We start from the raw sequence: 27,734 nt of genomic DNA, 5'->3' as shown, positions 1-27,734 counted from the left end.
TGCTGGTCCTTGGACAGGACTCCTATATTAAACTACGCCCACCCAGGGCTCAGGGACAATGGGGAAGAAGGGGCAGAAAGATTGTAAGAGCCAAAGAGGAGGTGCAGGACCATACGGAAACAAGAGTCCTACAAGCTCCTGGGAACCTGCTCATATGATTCTATGGCAATGGTATCAGCATACACAAGCCCCACAAAAACTCAGGCAGACAGGAACCCAGGATAGAACTGGGAAAATGGACAACAGACCCCAATCTTAGCTGAAGAAATACTGGCAACTGATGACTGCTAGGTAAGGAAGAGCTGATCTTCCTAAAACAAGGTACTCTAGATAGGCTGACTAGACCTCAGTGGCTGTATTTGCACTGGGGAACAGCTGGGGTCACTGACTTGACACAGTGGGCCTTAACACAGATGACAGCATATGAGTTCCAGTGGGGGCTATGGGAGGGTGCCCATGGGGACAGGGGTATAAAGATGATTAAGACTGTTTGAGATGTTCTGTATGAAATACACCAAAATTCATTGAAAAATTTTAAAAATGATCAGAGAACTCAAAGGGGATACAAACAGATGAAGTAAATCAATACAGAATCGGAAAGTCAGCAAAATGGATGATAAAATTAGCAATAAGGGTGGAAAATGTCAGCAACATAGAAGAGAAATTGAACAAGGAATTGAAATTAAAAATATAGAAATACTGGAATTGTTGATAACTTTTTATTGAATTTTAAATGCTGGAAATTTAAAAACTCAATTTAAAATAACTCATAGTGGAAAGGATCACCAACAGACCAGACCAAGCAGAAGAAAGAGTACCAGAGATAGAGGACAAGGTAAAAACAACCACTTTATAGAAAAAGGACCAGGGTAATGGGTAAGTGGCTAAGTGCATTTGCTGCACAAGCATGAAGACCTGAGTTTGGATCCTAACACTTAAGCAAAAAGCCACCCAGGTGAGGGCAGGAACACACCTGCCTGTAACCCCAGTGGTATGAGAAATCAGAGACCAGAGGGTCACTGGGGTTTGCTGGCTACCAGCCTCACCTCAGGTTCAGTGAGAGATGTTTCCAAGAAATAAGAGAGAGAGCGAGCGATGGAACAGGATACACAGTGTTCTCCTCTGGCTTCACAGCATGTGCACCCACAAACACACAACTTCCAACAAATAAAAACCCAAGACCAGACAGACCCAATGCTGAATTATAGTAAAACTTTAAAGAGCTGACATTGATCCTCCTAAACAATTCAATGAAATATAAAGGAAAAGAACACTACCAAACTCATTCTACCAACCAGTATTATCATGATACCCAAACCAGGTAAGAACACACAAAAAAGAAAAGTATAGACAAATTGCCCTTACGAACATACATGCAAAAGTTCTCGCTAAGATACCGTCAAGCTCAGGCTGGAGAGATGGCTCAGTGGTTAAGAGCACTGATTGTTTTTCCAGAAGACCCAGGTTTAGCTCCCAGTACCCACCTGGTGGCTAACAACTCTGTAATTCTAGTCCCAGGGAATATGATGCCCTCTCCTGGTTTCTATGGGCATTGCATGCATATGGTGCACTTACATACATGCAGGCAAAATACTCATACATATAAAAATTTGAAATATATTTTTAAAAATACTTGTAAACTGAATTTAAGAACACATTAAGAAGATCATATACTATGGCAAAGTTTCATTCCAGGGAAGCAATGATAGCCAACTTTTTTTTTTTAGCACAGAAAGGTGACTTTATTATAAGGAACAATATTTTCAAATGCAGAAATGAACTAAGTTTCAGAAATAAACCTGACCAAAGTGTTAAAAGTCATAAGGAATTCTTTACGTCAATTTACCTTTTCTCACTACAGCCTGATGGGGCTGCTTTGCAGACCACAGAGCACAGTACATCATCTAGAGCCCCCAAGGTAACATTTCTCTGGTCAAAGGTGACCGCTACACTTAGTGGCTTAAAACCATAACATTTATTATTTCACAGTCTCTGTGTGTCAAGAATCCTGACATGGCTTGTCTGGGTATCTCTGGATCAAGGTCCCCAGTGAAACTACAGTCAAGTTGTTGGCTTGGACTGTGGTCTCATCTTGATGGTAGGAGGAGATCTGGGGAGGTGAGTGATGAAGATGATCTGTTACCAAGTTCACTCATGTAGCTATTTAGCCAACATATTTTAATTAACTGAAATACAGCACATAAATAGATTTAAGGACAGAAATCTACATGATGGTCTCAATAGATGCAGAAAAGACATTTGACAAAGTTCAACACCCCTTAATAAGAACATCCCTGAAGGAAGCAGGAATAGAAGGAACATATCTTAACATAATACAGATTACATACAAGAAACTTACAATCGGTGTTTTACTAAGTAGAGGAAAACTGAAAGCATTTCCCCTAAGATTAGAAATAAGACTGTCCATTCGCTCTATTCTTCCTCAATGTAAGTGCTTGAAATCCTAGAGCAGTACGTCAAGAGGAAGAAATAAAAAGAGAAACAATAAGAAAGCAAAATCAAATTACGCCATTTGAGGATGGCATGATCTTCTACTTTAAACACCCTTAAAAACTGGCAGAACAGATGGCTCAGCAGTTAAGAGCACTGACTGATCTTGCAGAAGACCTGAGTTCAATTCCTAGCATCCACATTGTGACTAATAACCGTCAATAACTCCAGTTCCAGAGGATCTGATGCCCTCTTCTGACCTCTGTGGGCATTGCACAACACAGGTGCTTGTACACACATGCAGGCAATGCACTTATACATGTAAAATAAAAATAATAAATAAAAAAAATTTTTGGTCTTTTTGAGACAGGGTCTCCCTGTAGCCCCAGCTGTCCTGGAACTCACTATGTAGACCAGGATGGCCTTGAACTCACAGAGATTCACCTGCCTCTGCCTCCCGAGTGCTGGAATTAAAGGCATGTGCCACCATGCCCAGCTAATAAAATATTTTTTAAAAAAATCCTAAAAACTCAATGAGAAATCATTTAGATTTGATAAACACTTTCATCCAAGTAGCAGGACACAAAAATCAATATACAAAAATAAGTAGGTTAGGGACCTGGGGCTGTAGCTGTGCTGGTGAAATGCATGTCTAACATGCGTGAAGCCCTGGGTTTGACCCCCAGCACTATACAACTGGGCAGAGTGGAGCATTCCTGTAATCCCAGAACTCAGGAGGTAGAAACAGGAGGATTAGAAGTTCACAATTATCTTCAACTTTTAAGGCCAGCCCGGGATACCTAAGACCCTGTGTCAACACAACAATAAGAACTCAGAAGCTTTCCTACATTCCAATAATGATCTCACCAAGAAAGAAACCAGGAAAAAGCATTCACTGTAGTTTCAAGGCAATAATAAGCAAAATACCTAAGACTAAACCTAACTAAGAGGGTGAAAAATCTCCACAATGAAATCTTTAAAACACTGAAGAAACAGAAGATACTACAAAACAGAACGACTTCCCATACACACAGAACGGCAGCATGAACAATGGCTGTATTACCCAAAGCAATCTACACACTCACTGTGATTCTCACAGTTTTTTGTTTGTTTGTTTGGTTTTGATTTTTTTGAGACAGGGTCTTCCCATACCCTTAGCTGTCCTGGAACTCATTATATAGACCTAGCTGGCCTTGATCTCACTAGAGATCCACCTGCCTCTGCTGCCTACATGCTGGGATTAAAGGCATGTGCCAACATGCTTAGTCTAATGACATGCTTCATAGAACTAGAAACAAATCCTAAACTTTATACGGAAGAACAAAAGACTCCAGATATTAAAAACAATGTCTGACAGAAAGTAGCGGAGGAAATATCAGAAGAGTTCATTTTAATTCATACCACAGAGCTACAGAAACAAAAGCAGCACAAGACTTCTAGAGAACAGGCATCTGATCCACGGGCTACAACGGAGGACCCAGAGAAAAACAGTCACCTAATTTTTGACAATGATATAAAAATATACATTGGGGGAAAGACAGCCTTTTCAACAAATGGTACTAAGAAAATGGGTGACTATTCCCATGTAGAAATATGAAACTACGTTCATATCTCTCTGTATAGAAATCAATTCAAAATGGATCAAAGACCTTACACTGTCAAACTAAGGAAAACATTTGAAGGCATAGGCATGAGCAGAAACTTTCTTTTTAAAAATTTGTTTCTCTTATTTTTATTTACATGTATGTGTGTGTGTGTGTGTGTCCATGTAAGTGAATGCCGCGTGTGTGGGGGGTGCCTACAGAGGCCAGAAGAGGGTATCAGATCCCCTGGAGGTAGAGTTATCGGTGTTTGTGAGCCACCCAACATGGATGCAGAAACTAGAGTCCCTGCAAGAGTAGTACAGTAGTGGGGGAGCAAGTGTGAGCTAGACAAAACGATAGATACGCATGAAAATGTTACAGTGAGACCCATTGTTTGGTATGTTGGCTTTAAAAAGTAATAAAGAGAAATGAATCCCAAAGAATGGCATGGTGTCTTCAGAAGACAAAATATTATACAGAAAATTTAAAAGGCAGATATTAGACATAAATAAACTAACAGAAATCATGTTTACTCAGGAAAGGATGAAGAATGGTTTGTGTACATATATACACTTATGAATACATATTAAAATGGTATACACAACACTGAGTGGAAAGACTTATAATAAATACATTTGGTCTGGGGATAGAGGAAAAGAAACAGTGGGGACAGCACCGAGGGAGATTTTCATAGGTATATCTGCATTTTGTTATTGTTTAGTTCAAGAAAAAATGCTAAAAGAAAACGTAGCAGCGTGCTAACAGTCATTCATTCTGTGTGGCAGAAATGTTATGTGTGTTGTGTTAGTCTCTCCACTATTCTGAAACACAGAGAGAGAGAGAGAGAGAGAGAGAGAGAGAGAGAGAGAGAGAAGAATCCCTAAGCACTGAAGAAACAGTTCAGATTTTTATGAGTCACTGATACAATGTATTGCTGAAGAAATACTGAGCCAGTTCCCCCTCCCCCCCATTATTGAGAGAGCAAACCAGCCACAGAAGACCGATCTATACTTTGGGGATTGGCAAGGATCATATGACCCCGACTTAAGAGCAGATAGTGTGGCCAAGAGGTTTCTCATCATTTAAAGGCCTCAGAATGCAAAGATACGGTCCTCATTCAATGAAGTGCAGTAGGCTCACTGCTAACGACGAGAGAAATTTGAGTACTGCAAAGACTCCTGAGAAGCGCCAACTGACTTTAAACAACCAATCTGAAATACAGAAAAGCTTGAACTACAGAACATTTTGAAAGAAAAGAAGCTTCGACATAAATTGTGTGTTAAGAAGAATTTTCAAAGCAAAACTATTTATAAGATCGTCCATCATTAATTAGTATCTACATATGTGTAGATACATGATAATCCTTAAGCTAGCTGTGTAAAGAAGCACTAAAGAACTTAAGTCTTGCTACTAATATTCCTGTTATAGTTATATTCTTGTTACTAATAACTCCACACAAAGGAAATTTTAGCACTGTCCTGCCCGAATCACTGCAAATCCCAATGGAGCCTTCCTACGTACTGTAGACTAGTAAAATGATCACATTGATACTATTAGCTCTAGCCTCCACCTGCAGTTAACTAACCACCTTTATGATCTCTAAGAACCAGTCAGAGCTGGGCGTGGTGGCGCACGCCTTTAATCCCAGCACTCTGGAGGCAGAGGCAGGTGAATCTCTGTGAGTTCAAGGCCAGCCCGGTTTACACAGTGAGTTTCAGGCCCCCCTCCCCCCAAAAAAGCCAAGTCTAAATAGCAGTGGCAAATAATGCTTGTGAGACAGGAGCCACACCAGCTACTTACTGTCACTAAGGGTCCACGCGGTGAGATCTTCACTCCACTCCCCCTGGGCCTTGGTGTTGACTCTAGCTCGGACAATGTACTGCTCCCTGGGTTTCAGGTGGTTCAGCAGCACTGAAGTCAGGTTCCCGAGGACTTTAATGTTCTGGTGATCGTTTTTTGTTTGCGAAGTGGACCGCCTCTCAACTTCGACGTAAAATTCATCATCTGAATTTGTAACTATTGGATGCCAGGTCAAATTCAGCTCGTTCTGACTTTTTGGGAGAAGCCTGAGACCTGTTGGAGGGGGCAACCCTGGAAGAAACCAGAAAGGTCGCTATTTCATGTAAGATACAAGTAATGACGTCCCCAAAGGGAAGCTTTGGCTTTCAGAATGACTAAAAGCTCTCCACAACAAAAGAAACAGAAGCCAGCAGTAAGGACACCCTTCCCTCTAACAAAAACAGTGTAGGCATCCAAAAGATAATACAGATAATTAAGAAGAGTACATGGGCAAAATCTCTAATTGCAACTTCATAAATTCAAGTCTACAGCTGGAAAAGGGAGGGAGGGAAAACGGCAAAAACTACACAGTGGGCTTTGCTTGGTTACCCTTTCTATAATTTTATTTTTATTTTTATTATTATTTTTTTTGTCTTTTTGAAGCAGTGTCTCCCTGTAGCCCCAGCTGTCCTGGAACTCACTATGTAGACCGGGCTGCCCTTGAACTCACAGAGATCCACCTGCTTCTGCCTCCCAAGTGCTGGGACTACAGACGAGACATTTTAAGCTTTAAATTCCTCTTAGCAAGACGAATTTCAGACATCACAACAGCTGCGAAGGCTGGGCCAGCCCTTGCCCCATTCTAGTCCCATAATGGCATCAGCTATAGACACCTGATCTCACAGAGATGCACCTGCCTCTGCCTCCTGAGTGCTGGGATTAAAAGAGTGTGCCACCATGCCTGGCTCATAATGTGGGTTTTTTAATCAGAGAAACAGGAGCATAGCTCTTCTACTTTGTAACCTGTGTCAAACTCATAACTTAAGTTCACCTGGAGAATGAAATGGAAATATCTCCCAGACAGGTGAATAAATGCCATAAAGGGCGTGAAAGTGTTTGGAAGGTTTAGGCAGCTCTATTAACACTTGTTCCCGCCTTCCTTTCCTTCCCTATCTTCTGTCAGTGAACAGAGGAAGAGGATGTGTGTTTTTAATTGATTTAAGTTCCAGATCTAAAAAGTTCTTTTTTTCTTTTTTACTTTTTTTTTTTTTTTTGGTCTTTCTGAGACAGGGTCTCTCTGTAGCCCCAGCTATCCTGGAACTCAGTATGTAGACCAGGGTGGACTTGAACTCACAGAGACCCGCCTGACTCTGCCTCCCGAGTGCTCGGATTAAAGGCATGCGCCACCACGCCCAGCCTATAAAGTTCTTTTAAAGGATAGGGGAAAGAACCTTTTATTAATAAATTCATGGTAGTGGTATCATCACTATTAACAAGATAAAAATTGATTCTTAGAGTTTGAGACCATTTTAAGTCATCACAATGGTTTAAAAACAGTCATAATACACAAATAGATGGGCAGTGCATCTGTGGCATTTAAACATTATAGGAGGCGGAGTCTACTAGGACCAATATTTCAAAAAAAGAAAAAACTCCAGCACTTTAAGGTATGACTTAAAAAAAATAATTTGGAAAATACCTCTAACTCTTGTTTGTAGGATGAAGAAAGGATCCCTTTTGATCTAAGTCCCCAGAGTTCTAACTGCTCTTAGACTAGTGAGAACTGGCCATCAGGCAGACATTTGTTTAGCATTATGCTAAAAGTCTTACTGATTCTGCCCCTAACATACAGGCAAATCAAAAGAGGTGATGTCTAGTCTTTTGCTAGTCTCTAGAGTTTAAATTCCAGCATAGTCAATCAGAGTGCTTAGGCAGCTTAGATGACAGGGCAGCACACATCAGGAATGCTGGAAAATACTTGTAAAATTCCTAAGCCAGTATCTCGGAGAGTGGGAGAAACTTCAAATACCACTTCACCTTTTCCTTTCCTTTGGGAACACAGTCACCCTTCACCTACTGCTGTGAGCTCTTTTTTTCTGCAAAGAGTTCAGAATGAGCTCTCTTCCCTCCTGGTCTCACTGGCCTTCCCCACCTTAATCGAAACACAGATAGTGCAAGTGCCAGATGTATTAAAAAGGAAGCATCAGAAAAATTCAAATGGTGGGAAAAGGGGAACCTTCCCGCATTCTGTTCCCACCCACCCCCAGAGGTACTTTGAGATATTCCAAGAGGCCTCTAAACACATCCTGGCTGGAACATATTCTGAGGTCTGAAGACAGTGCTATGGGTCTGTGAAGTGTTTTGCGTTCTGTCCCATCAATACTTTCCATCTGAGTCAGATCATGGCATTCCTCTTTTGATGTGTCCACACTGACCTGAAGGAGAATCAACCGCCACGGTCCTCTTAGCAGCATGACGACGTGGCAAAACTTGTTTTACTCAAGTCAGAGAGATGGATACCTTTATCTTCTCTAAACCGTCTATGCGCTTATTTTATTTTTATATTTTATTTATTATTTTTATTTTATGTGTATAAGTGCATTGCCTGCTTGTGTGTAAGTGCACTCATATTCTGCAGTGCCCACAGAGGTAAGAAGAGCATGTTGGATTCCCTGGAACTGGAGTTAGGATGGTTATTGAACCCAGGTCCTCTGTAAGAGCAGCCAGTGCTCTTCACTGCTGAGCCATCTCTCCAGCCCCTCTTATTTTATTTTTATTCACAGCCTGATGGGTTCCTGAAGCCATTTCTTAAACAATGAAAGAGTTGAGAGCAATGGAGGTCAAAATCAGCAAGAAGTTTAGAGGCCAGTAGAAACATTAAGGCGCGAGACAGCAGAGAAGCTGGGACTCCGGAAAACAGGCTGTAAAGAGCTGACAAAGGGCGCTGTGGCCACAAGGCCTACAAGGCCCAGTCACTAGAAGAACTCAAAGGAACCACTGAGACAAAGCGCTCAGAGTCCCAATACCCAGAATTCAAGAGCTGGAAGTTTGCTGCGAGGAGATGGTGCTCTAAGCGCTGGGCAATAAGCCTCTGCCTTGACCTAGAGAACCGAGCCTCTACCTTTGGAGCTTGGTTCTTGGGGCTTAGAGTTAAAAGCCTCTAGGTTTGGAAGCTGCTGTAGTTTAGATACAAACTGTCCCCCTAAATCAGTCATGTATTGGAGGCTTGGTTCTCAAGGGGCGATTCTATTTTAGGAGGGTCTAGAAACTTTAGCTAGAAGATAAGTCATTGGAGGTGGTCTTTAGAAGTAGCTGGTGCCTGGCCTTTCCTCTCCCTCACTCTATTTCCTCTCCACCATAGGGGAAAGAAGTTACCTTTGTCACATACCCCCCCACCAATATGCTCTGCCCACCCACGGGAGCCAAGGGACCATGGACTGACACCTCTGAAACCATGAGTCAAAAGAAATCTTTCCTCCCTAAATTGTTGTCCCAAGAATTTTGTTCATAGTGACAAGAAAACTAATACAGAAGGAAAAAGCCTCTGGATCTGGAAACTATTATATCCTGCTGTTTGTAACGTGGGGTAGTGTGAATTAAATAAGCAGGAACTTGTAACTGACCAGGAGGTAGTAACAGGATGATTATACACAATGAGCAAGTCAAAGAACAAAAAGAGTGTTACAAAAGGTCACTCCAGAATTTCAGAGGAGCACACCAAGTAGTAGAAAGAGAGAGCCCAGGTTAGCGTCAGGGACACTGCAGAAACCAAGAGCTTCTGTAGATAGTCTAATGAATCAAGAAATGTTTCTACAAAGCATGGTGGCTCCTGCCTGTAATCCAAGAACTGAAGAGGCCAAAGCATGAGAATTCCCATGGGTTAGAAGCCAGCCTGGGCTAGGTAGTTGACTACCAGGCCAGCCTGGGCTACAGATTGAAACCCTATCTCAAAAAAAGAAATGTCTCCAAAACATGTGGACTCAGGGCCAGCAGCATCAAAAATCACTTGGGAATTTATTAGAAATCCAAATTATGGAGCCCTAGCCTTACCCAAAACCTATTGGACCAAAAATTCTGGGAGTGGAGTGAGCAATCTGTTTTAACTCTCCAGGTGATTCTGGCTGACCGCTGACTTAGCGACATGAAGGTAAATATGGTAAGAAACAGCTTAACAAGAAAACAGTTGCCTATAGGAAGCAGGGCAGGGAGGCAGAGGGGTGGACCAACACTGTTCTTCAGACAAAAGCCTTTCCTTCTATTTGATGTTTGAACTATGTGCATGAATTACTTTGAAAAATAGAAATTACTTTTTTAAAAAATAAATAAACTTTTATTTCTGAAGTGTATTTGTAGCAGAAGCCTGGTGTGGATCCTTGAGGATGGAAACAGGAAGCTGGGGGTGAGACAGAGAAGCCAAAGCTCAGCACAGTTGCTGCTAAGCAAATCTCGAGTCCTAAGGGATGCCCTTGCCTTCCTGAAGGCTCATCTGCTTCCTTCCCTGTCCTCCTGGATGGCCACACACCCCCTCCCCCAAGGAGACAGATCATGTGTCCAGCCCAAATAAAGGATCTGTTTGGCTTGAAGTGGATAGCTTTCCTGTCACTTTCCCACCCATTCCACAGCAAAGTCCTTCCACCTCCATCCCCACCCACCCACTCACCCACCACCACCCTTCCTGGTCTTCCTTCCTCTTTCCCCTTCCTCCCCCTCCCACCCAGCTCAGGAATAAACGCTTGTCGGCTGCAACTGACCAATCGAAGCTGTTGTGAACCGTCTCACGGGTCCAGGATGCCCTTCTCCACCTTCTCCACGACGGACCAGCTGCACACAGAGCTCGTATTCAGTTCTAGGCTCCAAATAGTTGAGTGTAACAATCTCATTTGTCACTGAGAGGAGAGAAAGTTCAGGAAACTTCAGTTTGTATTCTGTTGTATTCTTTTTTTTTTAACTTTTACAAAAACTTTATTGAGAATTTCATACATGCATATAAGGTGTTTTGATCAAATCCATGCCCACTCCCTCCCCTCCAACATTCCCCCCTCTGAAGAGGTAACCCTAAAATCTCTTAAGGATTAGATACAAACTCCCAAATACTTTTGACATTTTTGGCCTTTGGAACAGGGTATGTTGTTAACAGGACCAAGGACATTTTTACTTTTAGCCAAGAAACTTTCACATTTCTTTGGGGTCTTTTTACCCTAACTGCCTAGCCAATTCCTACCTCCTATTCTTATCACGACATCCTCTGAAGGGGCTACCCAAATTGCCAATAGGGAATAGGGATGCAGACTCCTTCCATGCTGAACAGGGACGCAGGGTGAGGCAATTGGAGTATCCCTCCAGTGGGTCTATCTAAAAGACTCCCAAATTGCATAACTCTTGTCTTTAAGGGGAGAAGAAAGTCCTTGAATCATGAATAGGAGATGTGAGGGAGAAGTAAAGGCAAGAGTAATAGCATTACAAGTTCTAGACAGGGAACTAGAAAAAAGTCAGAACAGGGCAGTTCTTTAAACCATGGTGGCTCTTATAGCAATGTGAACTAAATTTAGGTTTTTAAAAACACATCTTAGTGAAATAAAGAAACAGTTCCATCTGCAAAGACTTATAGTTTCCAATATAAGGCACACCAGGGTTTTGGGAGGCTGTTTCCAAGTTACAGTGTATACATTAGTATATGTATCTCCTAGCACATCTGTCTATGCATCTTTGTATACGCTTCAACACATTCCTGATTTAGTGCATCTGCATTTTCATTTACAAAATTAAACTTTATAAACCAGTCATACAGAATTCCAGAATTGTGGGGTGGCTTAACTAGCATAATATAAAATAATTTTATTTTCACCGTCGTCAAAGATAGACACTGATTACATTCAAACTATTGAGGGAAAGTTCTGCGAAAATTTGTTAAATGCCACTAGACATCTGGTTTTGAAAGCCATATCCTCAATGATTCTAGGGTCCCTTGAAAATAGTTCCAAAACATAGATGGCATGTGCTTTTCTCTTAGCTTTTTTTAAAAAAATATTTTATTTATTATTATTTTACGTGTATGAGTGTATTGCTTGCACGCAGGTAAGAGCGCCCAAGTCATGAATGCCTGCGGAGATCAGAAGAGGGGATTAGATTTCCCTGGAACTGGAGTTATAAATAGTTGTTAGCTGCCATGTGAGTGCAGCCAGTGCTCTTGATCGCTGAGCCAGCTCTCCAGCCCCTTAGCCATTTGTTTTTCTCTGGCCTCTCTATCTCTATGGATGTTGCAAAGGTTAATTTCTGATTTACTTTATGATAAAGTGCTAATTGGTAAGAAAAAACTATTGTACTTGTTTAACAGTTCTTAGAAGACCATTTTTATTGCAACCATATGACCAAAAAGCCAAAATAAAACAAAAAAAGACCCAGCTACTAATGCTGGAAACAGTAGTCCTAAAGCTCAACCTTACAGCCTCGAGATTCCAAATTTGGGCTGAATCTATGATAAAATGTCAAGAGCTCAGAAATAATCCATTATTTTATTCAGTGTATCAAGCACAGCTGCCTTATTGAGCCCAAACCCTCTTTTTCTTACTTTTAAAATAACTTTCTCAAGTAAGCCAAAGACCCTTTTGAGGGACTCTTAAGTCTAGTATGCTGAAATTATTAGTGGAAGGGTACCCAGTGCCTGCTAGCAGCTGAGTCTGTCTGCAAGATAACGCAATTAAAACAGCATGGCAACTGGTGATACTGTATTTAATTTACGGTTTTCAAATTACGGTTTTACACTGCCACGGAGCAGATAAAGTCTTTAGTTTTTTATGAACTTTGGCCCTTTTGTCTCTCGAGAAGCTGGGGAGGGGTGTCCAGCGCTCACTGCCGTGTGGATCCCTCTCTTCACCTCAACCCCAGTCCTATCTTCTACAACCTAAATTTCTCAGGGCTCAAATTTCTATGAACCCCTCTTTGTGTTGAGTCATCGGGACCAGACATGAATAATAAAGAAGCAATTCAACACAGCAGAAACGTTACCCTCAAGAGTCAAGCCAACTCCCGGACCTGCTCTCACATTCATGCTGAAAACACGTACTTTCCACCACCACCAGACATGACGGGAGTTCTAAACACAGGACTGCAGGCCTAGAAAGTCCTAAAGGAATGCTGATACCGATAGCAATCCCAGTGCCGACTGGGTCTGTCCTCTGGTGCTCAGGCATTCACAAAGTCAACCCCAGAACTCCCAGGACCCTCTCACGTGCCAAAATATACTGAAGTGCGGAATCAGATGATGCAGGGAGACCGGACTTTCGAGACCTGGGGAAAATTTTTTCCTGGTGCCAGATCTCTTGACTGGTCTAGTCACTCTCATTCCAAGTTTACCTTGAATGTGTCTCCAGGCCTCGTAATGATTAACAGGTTTGTAGAGAAGTTTCTTGGATTTGATTGGTCCATCCCCAAAGTAAGGTTCAGAGCTGATGTTGATGACGGCGAAGTTGTGTCCAGTGTCGATTACATTTGGGGCATGCAGGGGCTTTGGAAGAACTGAATAAAATTTCAGCAATTAGATTAATCCTTAGACTTTGGGGTCCGCTTTTGTCCTTCAGTGGGGGTAACAGATTTCCCCTCAGAGCTCTTTGCTCGATTCAGATCTCATCACCTACTCTGAGAGCACTGCTTTGATCCTACTTTCATCACCATCCACGGTCAACATGTTTTAAAAAAACACTCCTCCTGCCACAACTCTCTAGTGGGTTCTCATTCCATGAGGGATTAAATCTAAACTTTGTACCATGATCAGCCAGGCCCCAACATTGCTCCTGTCTACTCTCCAGCCTCCTGTTCCCTTTACCCAGGACCGTCCAGTACCAGCTCGTCCAAGTAGCAGCATGAAGTGCCTTTCCGTTTAGGTCTTTACTGCCGTTGTTCCCCTACAAGGAATACCCTGCCTCCCTTAGCCTCTCGATTCACTCTTCCTACAGATTTGACTCAGTTCTCACGTTCTTTAATAAAAGGGCCATTCAAGAGTCTTAAATGGGTACATGTGTTACACGACCTCAGAAACTGCATTACCCTTCATTGTAATTTTGTGTTTATTATTCTTTGTAAGTTAGTAGGATCCTTTGTTCCTTTGTTATTGGTCCTCCCACCCACTACACCCTATACGTTCATTCATTCATTCATTTCTCATTCAGCCATTCTCACTCACCATAAATGTATTATTTTACCATTGTGGAAGTCAGAAGTCAGACATGAGTCTGGACTAACATCACACTATTTCTTCCACCAGCTTCAAGACCAACAATGTCAGGTCTCTCTAACCTTTCTTCCCTGATGACGATCATCCTCAAAGGACTTAACGGATTAGTGTAGGTCCACTGGGTAATCTAGAATAATCCCCCAGTGTTAAATTGGAGTTCTTAGTGGAGCAGATAGGATAAAACTCCCAAGGAGCTGGAAGTTGGTTTTTGGAGGGATGAGCTATCTTAATAGTATAGTGGTTGGCATTCATTTGATATCACAAGAGTCACAGTACAAAAACAGATTAGTACATCTGATGAGGGAAATTTTCTAAAAAAACTTCTCAGTAAGTGAGATGGTAATGAAAAGGCAGGTTACACACTGCACCAGACCCTAAACCACCACCAGGCAATGACAGTATAGTTTTGCACAACACCTACCAGGTGCTAAGTAAGTATCTGTCAGCTGAAATTCCAGTGAGCTCCATAGCTCTATTAGAAACGGACCTTCCTAGAAATGCATAGCTGGTGTTTTTCCCTCCCTAGGAATGTGTTTAAATCATGGGCATTTCAGATGTCACAGACAGCTCCATACTCAGTAACTGTACCTTTCCCTCTGTCTCAGAGCTTCAGTTCATCATCCTTGGAAAGGACCTTTACATCTTTGCTACAATACCATCTCAGGAAGGCATAGCTGCCCCACGCAAAATTACCCCACCCCCGCAGCCCTGTGTCAGCATCCTTCGGCTATTTCTGCTTTGGTTTTGTCTGTGGTACTCAGCATCTTAGTAAACTATGCATTTTACTCATGCACTTGCTCACTGCTCATCTCCCCGTATGAATGCACGCTCCATGAGAGGAGAGGACCTGCCCCTGTCCTGCTCACTACTATGTCTACAGGGACTAAGACCTGGAAGGCCTGCAGGACATTCTATTCACTGGCTGAATGAAAGGTGATCCACTGCTTAAGCCAGCCAGCCCAAGCAAATACTAATGGTGAATAATCAGTATTACAGTTTAATGCCTTACAATATCAATAAACACATGAATTAATTTCAGTTTGGTACTCTTATATTAAAAACCTCACTGAAAATTCTTCAAGATGCCTTTTTCAACATACATGTTCCTTTCTTTTGAGTATATGGTTGGAGTAGAATTTGCTGGTCATAGGTACATGTCATGTTTAGCTCCCAAGGGTACTGTCATTTTTCAAAGTCACTGTACCAATCTGTGTTCTAATATAAAGCCAAGCTAGTATTTAACTTTAGCAATATTATAATCATAGGGCCTGATTGATTTCCCTAATGTCTATTTCCATTTGAGAGACACAGTAGATGCATCCATGACTTAGAATGGAAATGTTTCTGTGCATTGATCTCAAGTGTACTGTCTTTGATTACAAAAGAAAGATTATAACCAGTGACTGCCTTGTACATTAGCAAAATGATTTGTTTTCAACTTGTTTATTTTCCTTGTGTCAAATAATTTTCCTTGTGTGCATAGCATTTCCTTTCTTCCAAGAACATTCAAGATGTTAGAAATTATTTTGATTATATGAATGCTCTACTGAATAGAACAGATTTGGGCTTTTTCCTGTAATCAAAAGAGCAGTAAGGATTTCAGAATGGTTTACATAATTCTTAGAGAAGAGAATTCAAATCTATGAGGATGCATTTATGGAATTGGGGTTCTTGGTCTTAAAAACAAGTTCACTTAATCCTCTGTTGTGCTCTGTCGCTATCAAAATGGAGATAAAAGTTAGCCGAGCGTGGTGGCACACACCTGTAGTCCCAGCACTTGGGAGGCAGAGGCAGGCAGATCTCTGTGAGTTCAAGGCCAGCCTGGTCTACATAGTGAGTTCCAGGACAGCTGGGGCTACAGGGAGACCCTGCTTCAAAAAGACAAAAAAAAAAAAGTATCTAATGAGCAATGTTAGTAAGTTCCAGGACAGCTGGGGCTACAGGGAGACCCTGCTTCAAAAAAACAGAAAAAAAAAAAAAAAAGTATCCAATGAGCAATGTCCTTCAAGGATTAACAAGTGTGGGATGCCTAGGGCCTTTTCTCAAATATACACCAGAAAGCTGTTTCTGCCTAAATAAGTACGCCAACCAAGTAAGCTTAGACCTATCTTCAATTCATTTCTTCCTCTCAAGCCACAAACGTACATACATCCATTCAGATTAATTCAGATTTGGTGTGTCAATTTGTGATAGGAGGAATACCATTAACCTTGAATACATGAAAGCCCATTCATGTTGACTATGTAGCAAACTCCATATTAAGTGAGTATTCCCCCAGATAAAGAGACTCTAAACCATTCTCAATACGAGAAGTCACAAAAAGGACAATGCTAAACTTTCATAAAGCACATGCAATGCCAGGTACTATTTCAAGTATTTTATGTGTTTAACAAATCCTACCCTAAGAGGTAGACAAACTAAGCTTCATTAACAAGTAAAGAATGGCTCAAGGAGGCTAAGTTCATTTGCTCAAGGTCACATAAAAGATTACAAACTATTAAGGACAAAATCAAACTCAGAGCTGTGTTGGCTCCAAAGGTGGAACTCTTAAATTTTCATTCTGCTTTTATGCATATGATCTGTGCTTGTGCTTTGAGATAGGGTTTCATGTAACCCAGGCTAGCCTTGAACTTGCCATGTAGCCAAACGGGCCTTAAATTCTTGATCCTTCCTGACTCCACATTCCAAGTGCTGAGAATACAGGGTTGTGCCACCACGCTGAGTCCTCCTGCATATAACACTCAACATGCTAGAAAACAACTCAGCTCTAGAAGTTGCATACTTCCACGGCAGTGCATGGACACAGCACTTCAAGAACATAAGCTCTTCTTGTGGCAAATGAAACTTACCTTTAACAGAAATATTGAAAGGCTTTTCTGCCATCCCAGCCACTGTGTTTACACTGCAAACCCAAACTCCTGAGTCACGAGGAAGGATTCGGTGGACGGTGAATATGGCCACTGAGAAATGATCTGTTTGGTTGAAGTCATTTGGCTAGAACCATAAAACACACAAACACACACACACACACACACACACACACACACAAAAAGTTAGAACTTCTTGAGATGCTTAAACACAAAGGTCCATAACATTTACCCCGTTGCATTGTTGACTGTGTTTTCTAGGAGAGATTAAGAGGCTAAGTGCAAGGCTAATGTAATCACGGGCTCGTTTCCAAAGCTACTGTAGCAGCCCTGAAAGTTTACATTGGCTTGGTGCCCTCCCAGATCCTGCTGTTGTATTTGAGCTTGGAAGCGTAAGGTAAACACTTAGAAGCAAGGAGATTTTTAAACTGCTCTGGGCAGAATTGGTTCTTTTCCAGTCTAATACAGAGATGGCTGAGTGGGAGGACAGAGCGGCTTCCTATACACTTGGGGGGCTGTCAGGCACGGTGCGCTGGGAAAAGCCAGAGCTCTGAAGACACATGGATCGCTACTCCCTTCGTCCAGTCCCTCAGGTTCCTATTCTCACCTAGCCAGTTCCCTCTTCTGTAAAAAGGGGACAAGCAATGCTAAGAAGTTATGGGTAAGGAGCAAGCTGAGATACTCCAGCACAGTCTCAAATCCTTGATTGCCTCCCCGAGCTTGAAGGTGACCCTATTGCTGATGACACCATCCTCTGGATGTAGGACTTGAAGGAACCAAGCTGGAACTAACCTCCTCCCTGCAGACTAGGTCTCATTGCATCAGCTATGCAAGCTGCCAAGGGATAAAAGCAATCACTAGTCCTACCTAACTGTAAAACCTACGGATCACAGTCCCGAAAAACATCCCTAATGGTGGAATAATGGCATTTTTATCTTGGGGACAACCAACAGCAATCTAATTGGACTTAAGGCCCACTCAAATTCATGCCTGGTACTGTGGCAAGAGAAGTGATAGACCCCAAATGAAAACACACTACGGTGACTTTCCTAGACCAATATAGTTTCTAATTATAGTCTAAATTTTGATCCCTATACCCATAGACAAATGTAGCTCTCACCACTCATCAAAAAAGCCTGTTTTGCAACAGGTGGAGACTATTACAGCAATCCACAGCTGGTCAGAATGCAGAGAAAAGTGACCACAGGCTGCTCAGCCCCGGCTGATGCCTACAATACAACCCTCACAGCTAAGGTCCAGGAACATCACATAAGATGGGGCAGAAAGATCGTAAGAGCCAGAGCCCAGGACACCTGCTGCTGGACAGTGTCTACTAGAAATGACGGGGACGCTGCACCCATGAGATCTCAACTATAAGATTTCCTAAACAAGATCTGCATGATGGCAACACCAGTCGACATGCCAGTGTCCCACCTCTAGATGAAAAGCTGCAGGCAATCCAGGCTGCTAAGAAAGAGAATCAGTTTTCCTCAAGGACAAGATCTCAATCCCAAGTACTCAGCTCTAAACACATGTACATACCAGCACCACTAAATGGACTCAGTAGGTTTTGTGTGTGTGCGTGTGTGTGCATGTGCATGTGTGTGTGTGTGTGTGTGTATGCATATGTGTGACAACTTAAGAAAAGATCACAAATTGAGAGAGAATGGGGGGCATGGGAAGAACTGGAGTGGGGAAGAGGGAGAGTTGGAAATGATATAAATATAGTCACATGTATGAAATTCTCAAAAAATTTTAAAATGATGTTCCAGCAATGGTCTCTTCACAGACCAATCAACGAGAAGAGCCAGCTGTTCACTCACTAAACTGTCTTCACAGGCAGAGCTAAGGGAGCCCAGGTAAGAGGCCACAGTGCCAGGTTTTATAAAAATCAGAAAAGGTATATTGAGAAAGGTAGGCGAGTAAGCTTAATTGGCATGATCGCATCCCCAACTCTAACCAGCATAGTGTGGAAGGAGATACCTACCACTTGGGAGAGAGGAGATCAAGTTCAAGCCTTAGACTTCAGTGAGACTTAGCACAAAGTGGATCCCAAATGCCCCTATCCTGAGATCAGTGCTCAAGGACAAAGTCTCCAGACCCGCCTTGGCACCAGGTGGAATCATGTATCTCCTGGTGTGACAGATTTGTGTTTCAGCTGCATTGTTGACAGCCATAGTGTGAGACTCACACTAACTACTAAAACAGTGTAGGCCCTCGTGTGACTCACATGTTGATCCAGCTGAGCATTGCCTGAGTGACCAAGGGACTCCCTCTACCATCCTTCCCTCAATGTTGGTGGACACATCATGAGCAAGTCTCATCCCATTGATGGTAGGGCAGGAAAGTCAGCCCAGAATTGTGGCTTGGAAACCTAACATGAGGTAGATCCTAATGGCCCCTGTTCTTGGGATACTGGCTGCAAACAGCACCTCTGGATCCATACTGGTGACAGGTAGGGATCCATAGCTCCAGTGACTTGGAATTCTACTCAGAGTTGACCAGTATCAACTCTGGCTGGTTGCAGTGGTCTTGGGCCATGAATCCACCTAGCAGCTGGTATCCCACAACAAGGTGGACCTCGGTCTTGCCCCTATGCTATGCTGGTCTCAGCAGGCTGTTACCCTGCTACTGTTACTGCATTGCAGTATTGTAGCCATGGGACTGCCCACCCTATTTCTCTCCCAGCCCAGACAGCAGAACATACAGTAACTGGTGGAAGAAGTCATCGTATAGAAGCAAGGGGTCAGTTCCTCCACAGTGAGGCCCAGAACCAGGAAGAAGCCTACACCACCTGAGCACAACATATTGGAGAGATAGCTGGACCTATCTTGCCCCAGGCGGAGGCTTGTGGGTACAGATTACCCTTTTTAGGCATTCCTCCAATTCATTCTGAACATTACTCCAACTAGATTTGAGGCTGATCTAGGCTTGGGGTTATCTGCTAGTGCTGAAACAGTGACATCACACCAACAGCAGACTTAGAGCATCTGGGAAGTGGGGTACCATCTAGTGCTAAAACAGAAGAAGTGTCTACAGATTTAGAGCAAGTACATTGCTTAGCATTTCAGAAAGGAGAGGCACACACATACACACACACACAAAACCAGGTTACAAGGCTAGAAAAATGTCTTCAATGTGCAGATGTTGCATATCAACATGTATCAAGAAGATTCAGGGACTCATGACCTCACTTAATAAGCAAACTAAGCACAAAACCCAATCACAGAGCAACTGATACTGTGAACCCTCAGACCCAGATATACCATTTCTGGGCATATACCCAAAGGATTGTATACCCTACAAGAGAGAAAACTGTGTTCATTATTGTTCTGTTCACAACAGCATCCCAAATGTTCATCTACTGACAAACGGATAATGAAAGTCTGATACCTATACATGATGAAATATATTCAGCTCTAAAGAAAAATGAAAGTTTGAAGTTTTCAGGGAAAAAGGTGGAGCTGGAAAAAATTATACTGAGCAAGGTAACCCAAACCCCAAGAGACAAATGCCACCTGTACGCTCCCATATGCGGGTCCTACTTTCAACTCTAGTTCTGTTTGCTTAACAGGGAATACCAGTACCTCTGTAGACAAAGAACTACGGAGACGTTGAGGGGGCCTTAGTGAAGGCAGATAGTAAAACACAATGTAAAAGGGAAGTAGAGGGGAATTCTGGGTGGTGAGGTTTACACAGTGAGGAAGGTGGGAGGATTGGAGAGTTGAGGTGCTGGAAAGGAGAGAGGATTAACTAGTTTTGGCAGGACCAGAGAGTGCCTCACAAACAGGCTTTTGGCTTCTGAAGGACACTTTGGCTACTGTTAGCAACACTGTGCTTCCAAGCTTCCAGCTCCAGCAGATCGAGAGCACCCTGTGACAAGGCCTCCTGCTCCCACAGGACCAGAAAGCACTGTGTGAACAGATCTTCTGCTTCAACAGTTCCGGATAGCACCTTGGAACTAGACCCTTGGCTCCAAAGGGACCTTGGAGCACCATGGAACCAGGCCTCCAGTACTGGTGCCCTCAGGGTCAATATAGAGCCTGAGCTTTGGCAACAGGGTACCCAGGGTTCCCCAAGAGACCAGGGATTAGCTCCAGTGGTCTCTAATGACAGTATGGATGTGGGATCTTGATTTATGATGTTCCGGTGACCACTCCAGGACTGGCAGTCTACACTGCTGTGGTCCCAGAGGTTACTTTGGGCCTGGGGCACTAACCACAGCCCTCAGATAGTTTATAGACTTCAGTGTGTCAGACGTTTGCTGTCCTGTCCCCAGCTGGTTAACAGAGTCCAAGGGGTAACAGGACAGTGATTTCACCTGGTTGCCTTGGAGTCTGATGTGAAGCACCCACCCTTGGTCCTGTAGGTACATGGTCAGGACAGGATCACCTGGGGGGCTCCGCTTGTCAGTCAATGCCAGGTCTCACCAGTCCCTGTGGCTGAGCCTCATGCAGGTATCTCTCTTAGAGGAATCCCAGAAAACAAAACACCCAAATAGACCCAAAGAAGGGGAAGTCAAAACTCAAAGGCAAGCCCACTCCAGCAGATGTGGAAAGCACGACGAAGAAGCCCAAAGAATATGACACAACCACCACCCACATCCCATTCCAACCAACCAACTCCCTTGTAAGAGAATCAAAACTACACACATAGCTGAAATGCCTGGGAAAGAATTCATAATTTTGCTTTTTAAAAGAACTAATGAACACATAGAAGAAATAAACAGATGCATGAGTTACGGGATTCCATATAAGACCTCAATAAGACAGTCTCCAAAATGAATTGGAAGTGGATGTCCAAAATACGGAGGAAAAATTCAGTAAAGAAACTTAAACACTGAAAATAACCAAACAGCAGTTCTTGAAGTGAAAGAGCTGGGGTCTTCTGGTCAATCAAATAGAAACCACAACAGATACATACCATCATTGACAGATAAGATGCAGAAGAATGTCAGGTATGGGGGACAAGGTCAAGACAGTAATACCAACAGACATACAAGGAAAAGTATTAAGCTGCATAAATGAAATTTCCAAGAAGTCTGGATACACTCAAGAGGCCAAGACTGAGAATCTGTGGTATAGAAGGCACAGAGATAAAATCAAACGGAATTGACTGACTATTTAACAAAATTATAGCAGAAAACTTCTCAAAATTAGAGAAAGAAGTAAACATTCAAGCTCTAAGTAGACATGATCAGAGAATCAGCTCTCCATGACAGATCATAGTTAGGATGTTAAAAATACAAAATAAAGAATGAATCCTAAAAGCAGCACAAGAAAAAAATCAGCTCACATACAAAGGCAGAAATATCAGAACTACTCATGACTTTTCATCAACAACCACACAAGTCAGAAGAGCGTGGAGTTCAATATATTTAATGGAATACTTTACAGGGAGGAAGAAGAAAGATCGTCTCCTCCAAGTGAAGACATGAATATATACATCCCATAAAAGAACAGATAAACAAACCAGACATAGTGGGAAAAAAAAGAAAAGAAAAAAACAACCACGTCTAACACAGCAACTCAGCCAAGTCTCAAAACTAATATGGAAGAATGAAAATAAATATCAATAATTCATCAAAACATAACATTGCCAAACAAATTTATAGGAAATAGGAAACCCATTTCTGTAATAACCATAAATGTAAATGGTCTCAACTTACCATTTAAAAACATAGACCGGGGCTGGAAAGATGGCTCAGCGGTTAAGATCACTGGCTGCTCTTACAGAGGACTCAGGTTCCGTTCCCAGCACCCACATGGCAGCTAACAACTGTCTATAACTACAGTTCCAGGGGATCCAACACCCTCTTCTGACCTCCCCAGACATTGCACAACACCAGTGCACTTACATATATTCAGGTAATACATTCATACACATAAAATAAAAAAAAATAATAAACATAAACTAATGGACTAGATTAAAAACAAGAATCAGTTATATGTCTCCCAGAAACTTACTGCATTACTTTCTTTTCTGTTGCTATGATGAAACACTATGACCAAAGAAACTTATAGAAGGAAAAAATTGTTGGGCTTATGTTACAGAGGGTTAGAGTCCACAATGGTGGGGAAACATGGTGGCAGAGATGGGCTGGAGCCAAGTGATCACATCTTCAAGCAGGCTTATAAACTCTCAGGGCCCACCTCCAGTGATGTGCTTTTCCTCCAGCAAGGCTGCACCTCCTAAAACGTTCCAAAACAGCACCACCAACTAGGGGTAAAATGTCCAAAGACTAAGAGCTTATGAGAGACATTCTTGTTCAAACCACCTAACCAAAAAAGTTATCTAAAAGCTGAGTATCAAAGGACAGAAAACAAACCACCAAGCCAATGGAAACCGTAGACATGCAGGCACAGCTGCCCTTAACCATAGGCATGTAGGCATAGTTGTCCTAATAGCAAATAAACTTCAAAAATAATTACAAAAGATAAAAAGGAACACTTTGCATTAACAAAAGAAACAATTCATCAAGAAAATATAACAATTGAAAACATTTATTCAACTAATATTAGAGTCCCTAATTTCATAAAACAAACACTAAAAGGCAGAAAAGATCATTATAGGTCCTCACACAATAATACTAAGCAGTTCATTACACCACTCTCATATTTAGATAGGCCTTCCAAACTAAAAACACTAAAGAAATCTCAGAGCTAAAATACACTCTGTATCAACTCAACAGATATTTACAGTATATTTCACCCACCAGACAAGGAATACACGTTTTTCTCAATGGCACATGAAACATCCCCAAGACCCCCAAAACTGATCATATCAAAGGAAACAAAGCAAATCGAATGAATACAAAGATAGTGGGTAATTCCTTGTATCCTATCAGACCACAATGGAATAAAAGTGGAAATTAACAAGACAAACTACAGAAACCACAAAGATACTCAAAGACTAAACAATACATTTCTGAATGAACAATGAGTCATCCAAGAAATCAAAGAGGAAATTAAAAAATTCCTAGAGGGTCTGGATATAATCAAAATACATTGTACAAAATTATCAAATAAATAAAAAAATAATTTTTAAATTCCTAGAGGCAAATTATAATGAGAACACAACCAATCAGAACCTCTGGGATGCAGCCAAGGCAGTCCTAAGAGGAAAGTTCATAGTGATAAGTGTTCCCAACAATAGCAAAAAAAATCTGAGGGATATCAAATAAACAATCTAATGATGCACCTCAAGGCTCTCAGAAAAACAGCCAGCAGCCAGTCCCAATCCCAGAAGACATCAAGAAATAATAAAGATTAGGGAAGAAATTAATGAACCAGAGACTAAAAGAACAAAGCACAAAATCAATCAAAGAGCTGGTTCTTTGATACAGCTTGTTCTTTAATTAACTTTTGTTAATAAGATCAACAAATCATTAGCCAACATGACAAAAAGAAAGACACAAATTAACGAAATTATAGGTCAAAAAGTATGTCATTACAATCTACTCCAATGAAATATAGAATATACTGAGACTATTTTTCAAAACTTTTACTCTGAAAAGCTAGAAAATCTAGAATAGAAGAATCCCCAAATTCTTCTACTGCACATCACCACCAAAATTAAAACCAGAAGATATGCATAACTTAAGCAGACCCATCACAAGCAATGAAACAGAAGCTGTGATCAAAAAATCAGAAGTCTCCCAACAAAAAGCCCAGCACCAGATGAATTCAACACTGAATTTTATCAAACTTTCAAGGAAGATCTCATACTAATTCTTCTTCACTTGTTCAAAAATAGAAAGCAAAGGATCGCACTAAGATAATGCATTATGACCAAGTGGGCTTCATCCCAGAAAGTCAAGTTTGGTCCCACATATGTAAATCAATAAATGTAACGCACCATATACACAAATTTAAGGACAGAAATGACATAATCATCCTGATTGATGCTGAAGAGGCCATTCAACAAAGTTCAACATGCCTTCATGATGAAAATCCAAGAGACATTAGGAACAGATGGAGCACACCTCAAAATAACAAAATCTATAACAAACCTATAGCCAACATTACATTAAAAGGAGACAAACTGAGATTATTTCTCTAAAATCAGGAACAAGACAAGAATGCCCACTCTCCCTTCTCATTTAATATAGTGCTCAAAGTCTTAGCTATAGCAGTTAGACAAGAGGAAGACATAAGGGGGATAAAAATAGGAGAGGAAGAGGTCACACTGCCCTTCTTTGTATGATTCTATACTTTAAAGACTCTATAGAATCTACTAGAAAACTCTTAGATCTAATAAACAAAGTTGCAGGACACAAAAAAATATTTTCATGTATAGTCAAATAGATCATGCTGAACTCTCCTCTTCTGTGCACCCGAAGAACAGAACAGAAGTAGACTAGTCATTAAAACTTCATGTCCTGAGCTGGGGATGTAGCTCAGTGGTAGAGCAGTTACCTACCAGGACTGAAGCCCTAGGCTTTATCCCTAGTACTACTATAAAACCAGTGTCACAGTGGCATAGGAACGCCTTACTAATTCATGGGTTATAATACCCCTGTGGCCCCTATGCCACCTTACTCTCCCTGATATGAGGAGTTAGAGACATGGAGATATTGTGAGGCAGAGCCTTGCAAGGCCTGATATGTACACAGTTCACACAAGCTGGATGGTTCTGTAGGAGGAGAGCCATCCTTGGCACTCAGCTCCATCAACTCCGCTGTGATCGCAAATTCCCAGCCTTGCACCATACACTGTCCATGCAGAGGAAGTTAGTGAGACTGCAGTGAGTTTGTTCCACATCTCCTGGAACATGGCATCTTATCAAAGCTGACAACACACCAGTTGGAGAGGAGGCAAGCCTGGAATCTAGCTTTTGGGGGCTGATTACTGTGCTGAAACTATCTTATGGTATCAGGTGGGCATACTGAAGAATGGCTCTTACTTGGAGCACTGTCCCATCTGGTTTCACCAGAGTCATTTCTTCATTAGTGGGTAGTGGCCACCCAGAGGCTTTGCAGGTGGGGTTAAATATCCCAGTGTTTACTTCTATGTGATCTGGCAAATCCTCTATCTGTGGGGTCCTCCTTGGTCTACCTGAATTAAAAAACAAAATAGCACCATGAAGTCTAATATTTAACACAACAGCAACAGATATAATAAAATTAGCTTTTTTCCCAAGCCACACGCAGAGGGGGTTAGTGTTGATTGTCAACTTGGCAGGATTTAGAATCACCTGGATTAGCAATTAGGTTAATTGATGTGGGAAGACCCAGACTAACTGTGGGCAGGACCATTCCCCAGGCCAGGATCCTAGACCATGTAAAATGGAGAAAGCATGCTGAGCACTAGCATCCACTGCTCTCTGCTTCCTGACTGTGAGTGCAGTGTAATCAGCTGCTTCAAGTTCTGCTGCCTTCACTATCCTCACTGTGATGGATTGTACCATGAACTCCCCACCGTGATGCACTTTACCTTGAACTCTGAGCCAAAAGAATCCCTTTATCCCTTAACTCACTTTTGTCAGAATATTTTATCACAGCAACAGGAAAAGATACGAAAACATGCACTATATCCACTTTATAGATGAAGGGACCAAGACTCAAAACCTAGACTCAAGCTCAGGTCTTTCTGAATCCAAAGCCCACATTCTTCCTCCATGATGCTGTGCTACCTCAGAGGACCTGAGAGGAAGAGTCTCAATATTAAAATGAGAATCATGGCCACATGTCCCCCAGAACCAGCTGTTCAGTCTCCATCTTGTTTTTTAAAGCACACTGTTACAAACAAAAGCTAGTTCAACTCAGCAAACAACCACTTAACATGGCTGGTCAACAGTATTATCCTCAGCATGGATTTACAAAAGCTCTCTCATTGGATGAGACGTCTTTAAGTGGCATGTAAACAATAAGGGTGATTTAAGTTATTCACATTTCATCATAGATGTGAAGTAAGATACAACTCCCTCAAAGCAATTTCTGGGCAAAAACCAAATAAAAAATGGAGCTGCCAGTATTGAATGAAGAAATTTTTTTCTGATATTAACAAAGGCAATGGTACCAGAACTCCATACCCACTATCTATATCATAGAGAATGAATGATCCCCAAATAGAACAGCTTTATTGTAAACTATAGGGTCACAGAGAAAGAATCTCTGATTATCTTTTAAATGGTTAGTATCATTCGGTTTTGATTTAAGTGTGTCCCCAAAGGTTCACCTGCTGATGATTTGATCTTCAATGGTGGATGATCTTCATTGGTGGAAGTTTTAAGAGGTGAGAGCTGCATGCAAGGCAATTAGGTCATCAGAGTGACGCTATCTGCAGATGTTAATGTAGCTCTTATGGAGGCCAGAATGAAGTCTGGTGTTGTGCTTTTAATCCCAGAAGCAGGAGGATATCTGTGAGATGCAGGCCAGTCTGGTCTACATAGCTAGTTTCAGGCCAGCTGAAGCTACAGTGAGACCCTGTCTTTTTTTTTTTTTTTTTAAACAGTCTGACCCTTAAATCTCTCTGGCTTCTTTTCTTATCATGTGATGTGGTCGCTTCTATATGCTGTCTTGCTATTAATAATGAGGCTTCACCAGAGGTTACACTGCATACAGAGCCTAGGCCACCTGGTCTTGGAATTTTGGTACCCAAAACAAAGAGCTAATTAAACCTCTACTTTACAAAATACCCAGCCTTGAGTACTTTGTTATAGCAACAGAAAACAGATAAATGCCACACTCAAAAACTGTCCAAAATTTAGTAAAATATGTAGGAGAGCAGTGATAACTTAATATTCTCATATTGTTTGTAGAACAAGATGGGGTCAAGATAGATATATCAGCAGTAATACTTAATACTTCTATTCCATTTTTCA

The 27,734-nt window shown here is 41.7% G+C and overlaps 1 protein-coding gene across 2 annotated transcripts in view; it reads right to left on the bottom strand.

Annotated features, from left to right (window-relative positions):
* Positions 1 to 27,734, bottom strand: part of Tek (TEK receptor tyrosine kinase) — a 109,776-nt gene that overhangs the window by 24,051 nt on the left and 57,991 nt on the right. For both annotated transcript variants that reach the window (XM_008828957.2, XM_008828958.3), the window contains exons 8-12: positions 25,815 to 25,966; positions 16,893 to 17,037; positions 13,167 to 13,328; positions 10,565 to 10,699; positions 5,835 to 6,125 (exon numbers count right to left, since the gene is read on the bottom strand). In XM_008828957.2, the coding sequence (XP_008827179.1) occupies positions 5,835 to 6,125; positions 10,565 to 10,699; positions 13,167 to 13,328; positions 16,893 to 17,037; positions 25,815 to 25,966 (885 nt within the window). The remainder of the gene's footprint in view (positions 1 to 5,834; positions 6,126 to 10,564; positions 10,700 to 13,166; positions 13,329 to 16,892; positions 17,038 to 25,814; positions 25,967 to 27,734) is intronic.

The sequence above is a fragment of the Nannospalax galili genome, unplaced genomic scaffold, assembly GCF_000622305.1.
Source record: "Nannospalax galili isolate Female #2095 unplaced genomic scaffold, S.galili_v1.0 scaffold52, whole genome shotgun sequence".
NCBI classification, from domain to species: domain Eukaryota; kingdom Metazoa; phylum Chordata; class Mammalia; order Rodentia; family Spalacidae; genus Nannospalax; species Nannospalax galili.
The sequence above is the reverse complement of the archived record's forward strand: the minus strand, read 5'-3'. Positions and strand labels throughout refer to the sequence as shown.